Genomic DNA, 4,457 nt, shown 5'->3' on the forward strand with positions numbered 1-4,457 from the left:
ACTCAGAAAATGATCATAGTGGAAAGTTTTAAACTTACGATTCTTTCTCCGTATCGCATTTTGTTTCTTTTTCAAAATATTTTTATTTGTGATTAAGGTAACACACCATGTCAATACGAACTTCATAAAGTTAAAGTGCTTGTGATTTTGAAATTTTAATACATCTTAATTGCTTGAGAGATCATTTCCAGTCAAATAAAGGCAACATTAGTATACCGCTGTTTAAAAGTTATAAATCGAATAAGAGAAAACAAATCAGGGTTACAAACTTCAACCGAGGGAAACACATCAACTACAATAGAAAAACAACACATTTAGTTGCAATTTTTCTTTAAAACAAAGGAAAAAGAAAAGTCATCTTTAATGTCACTTTCAGATAAATTAATGATGTCCTGTCACTCAATGAGTGCTGGCGTCTCAAATATTCCCGAGTACTTGTGATTTAGGATACAACCAAAAGTCTGTCTGATATCTTGAGTTTTTTTCCGATCGTCACACAGATCGACGACTCAAAAGAATATATGACAAACGTGATGACTTCAACTTTCTTATCGACATGTTCTCATTCTCTGCATTAACATACCCTCTTTCCAATCGTAAGTCGTTTACATATCTCAATTGATACTCTACGTTCGTGCATTTTTACTCTATACGGACTTCTTTGTGCTGCTATCAAAGAAAAATAGTTGTGAAGAAGAACGACTGAAATCGACACCACATAATTTATTAGCTCTGAATCACGAATTCGTGTCTCAACTAACTACGACATGTCTTATAATTTTAGATATCAGAATAGTCGCTTAATATGGCATCATTCCGATTGTGTTTAATTCCTGATTGTAACATTCTAACTAGTGTGGGTCCAATGGCGGATGGTGCTTGCATAGCAGGAGACACTTAGCCCATCGATGCACACGGTCTTGTTCCTTTTGGAGTTCATATCAGTTGAGATCTGAAAATCGGTCAACTACTGCTTCCTAAATTCTTTACCCTGCTTCGGGTTGTAAGATCAAGTCGTTATATTCCTAATCGTGATTTTCACTTCAACTGATAACTACTTTTAAATAGTTATTTTCTTATTTATTTGGTGAACTCTTATAATGTAAAGATAATATAATATTCCTTTATCTTGTCATTTAAGTTTCCCCAAAAGTCCCAATCCTGACTGGACCTACCAACCTGATCTCTGGATCCTCAGGGAAATGGACTTGTTCTTCAATGAATGGATACCCTGCTCCGACCATTTCCATGAGAACTCAAGACCTATATTACACCAACGAGCTTATCGTTGTACAGTATTATGATGTTATTGATAGAAGTTATTCAGTAACTGGTACATTGAACTTAGTACCATCGTCTGACAAAAGTAGACAAAATCTTTGTTGTGATGTTAGTCATCTGTTCAATAACAAAGTACCTCAATCAGTTTGCTTGCAGCTGACAATTAATGGTAAGTTATGTTTGATACTGTCATTTGTTTTTCGTATTGTTTCTTGAGATCATACGTATTTGAGTTTGATAATCAGGAGGAAATATGTAAACTAAAAACTAATGAAAAATATGTTTAAGAACGCTTTTTTTTATAATTTTATTGAGGGTTAAATTCGTTGACGGAACTACATGTTGAATGAAGCGCTTTCGGCGCTTCAATTAAAAGTGTGCACACGATCAACGCTTTTACACCCGTATAAAATTAATAAAAGAAGCATACAATTCTTATTTTACATTTTTATGCTACAACCATAACAATAAGAGTTATATGAAGCTTTTCGTTTGTTTTTTAAATGCATTTTTTTAACATTGTCATGGATAGCACGTGCATTCATAGCTGTTGTATTTTTAACAGAAATAAAATATGATATTGGAGTGCCTTGCAGTGTAAGCCAATCAAAATTACGGATTTTTATGAAACACGCATATAAAGTAATTATGATAGAATACACCGAATTGATTTTATATTTAGTTTCAGGAGTTCCTGATTAATGAAAAAATAAAAAGATATGATGTGATTGCCAAAGAGACAACCTTCCATTAGAGACTTTTGAAGTAAGCAACTAATGGTCATCGTACGGCCTTCAACAATGTGTAAAACTTTTACCGCATAGCAAGCTATAAAAGGCCCCAATTTGAGAAGAAGCATATTTCAGACACATGTTAGGTTGTTTGAAATAGGTATTGATTTTAATCTAAAACCAAAAACTAGCTTAGTATTTACTGCAATGACATATTTAAGCAACCACACGGAATTCTAAAGCAGGGTGAATATATTGAAGCACTTATATTACTGGTGGTTCGTTGATATTAATTATTTTATTTCCATTAGGAATGCATTTTTCTGGAGTTTTTCATAGGTTATGTTCAATATTTCAGTAAATTTTTATTCTTATCCACATACTATTTTATTAAGATATATTCAGTTTACATTTAAACAGTTTAGAAGTTGTTATTTACCTGTACAAATCAACAAATCTATATGGATTGGATACAAGCCAATAGTCTGAGCAGTACAACAAGAAAACATCTAAAAAAAAGTTAAAACTCTTATCAAGACTTAAGGATGTTTGCTACTCTGTTTCAAAATAACAAGCTTTTTAAAAGACTATTCTAAAATGATAGTATATAAATAAAGGAACTAAAAAAGTAGAAACAAATGAAGGGTCCGTGAGCTTGTTTTCGAGATATAAGCCATTGAAAAATTGGCGGGAAATGATTCTCTCTAGATTTTTCATTCTTTTAACGTTGGCCGCATTTTTGTTTTAAAAACTATGAAAAAATAACAAGGATTTTATAAGACTTTGAAATATGGCTTTTTAAACTATATGTAATAAAATTATGAAAAGAAAAGTAGGGGTTAGTGGGCAAAATTTTTTAATGGCAATACATGGATAAAACCAGAGGATTCCGAAAATCTGGCAAAAATTCAAAAACAAGAGGAGCAAACATCCTTAACGTTTTCAGATTCAGACGTTCCAGTTGGCCATAGGATCTAATTAGCCGTTTAAGACTAAAATGTATTTTGTTTTCCAAATTATTAACCTAGTATCTTTGGTAATTTTTTATTACAGTAGTGATATAAATAAAATTAAATGCTTATTTTTAGATAAAGAAGATCAGAACATTATTATATACGCCGTGATTGGATTGGTGGCAGTATCATTGTTCTTAATATTAATTATTGCAGTACTTTGTACATGTAGTAACAGAAATGGTATGGTTTATTTTATTCAAGCGTTAAACCTCAAGTTGGCATGTAATAGCTGTTCCATTATATTGATAGTCCTAAATGAAAGAAATATTCTAGAATAGAATTTGTCGTAAAAGAAAACGTTAGAAAGGGCTGCTATCTAAATAGGGTATAGTGTATGAGTTCCAACAAAAACATATATCCTAACATCGTTTTTAACAAAGTTTTCAGAGGAATATCTCTAAGGCGGAACAAACATACTTTGACAAATAGTTGCATCTAAACATAATTCAACATGGTCATAAATTTAGACTGACCGCAACAAATCAGTTGGGACCATAGCTTTAAGATAATAATGAATTCCGTGAAGGACTACGCCAAAGCATAGACAACTGGAAAACATTTGAACTAGTCACTCTGTCAGAATAGGTGATAGAAATTAGGTCTTTGATTATATGTCAAATCCAAAAGTTAAAACCACTGTGTAAATGATCGACTTCAGTTTATATTCAGAGACAAAGAAACATTTATCTTCTCTTCACGATAAATATGTTGTTGCTCCTGCGGAAAAGCTGCAAACAATATTGTTTAACCTGTAATTCCTATAACTTCAAGTTTCTTATAAAAAACTTTTGAATAACATTCGGGAAATCCAATATACAAAACATTTTGATAATGATGAGATCCTTGCATATCACAGGTCCTTCAGACCTCATTGAACATTCCATTAAGCAACAAATATTGAAGATTTACCTTGTTTTTTTTCTTTAATACCTAAACTTCACAAAAATCCGTAAAGTCAAAAAAAATGCTGCTAAGGTGATGAAAATGAATTAGTAACGTATCAGTAACGTATCAGTAACGTATCAGTAACGTATCGGTAACGTATCGGTCAACAAATTCGTAAAAGTGTAAATACGTCTATAGCTTGAAATATGGTGTACGGTAATAATGGGATGCGTTATTCGAATTTCACTGATAAGAGGAAGAAAAGTATTTTTTTACTTATCTCCTGTTTTAACTTTCTGTATAGGTTTATCTAAAATTGTATTTTTGTTCCAAATTTATTCAATAGTGGATTATTATATGACTCATGTTCGCATATTTATCAGCTTCATTTGATGTATATGTCTTCAAGAAGATACTTTGAAGGACAACATTCACATTATACATACATTTTCTCAATTCGTGTCAAAATCTATGTCTAAGTATCGAAAAGGAAGGACTAAATGGAATACCTATACCATCAATTTTGTCATTGCAACCATATGGT

The 4,457-nt window shown here is 31.7% G+C and overlaps 1 protein-coding gene across 1 annotated transcript in view; it reads left to right on the forward strand.

Annotated features, from left to right (window-relative positions):
* The window catches only part of LOC127718672 (peroxidasin homolog), an 8,314-nt gene extending 5,008 nt beyond the window's left edge, over window positions 1-3,306 (forward strand). The window contains exons 5-6 of the mRNA XM_052224725.1: window positions 1,142-1,450; window positions 3,101-3,306. Of these exons, the coding sequence (XP_052080685.1) occupies window positions 1,142-1,450; window positions 3,101-3,306 (515 nt within the window). The remainder of the gene's footprint in view (window positions 1-1,141; window positions 1,451-3,100) is intronic.
* The last annotated feature ends 1,151 nt before the right edge of the window (window positions 3,307-4,457 follow it).

The sequence above is a fragment of the Mytilus californianus genome, unplaced genomic scaffold (assembly GCF_021869535.1).
Source record: "Mytilus californianus isolate M0D057914Y unplaced genomic scaffold, xbMytCali1.0.p SCAF_10, whole genome shotgun sequence".
Classification (NCBI taxonomy): domain Eukaryota; kingdom Metazoa; phylum Mollusca; class Bivalvia; order Mytilida; family Mytilidae; genus Mytilus; species Mytilus californianus.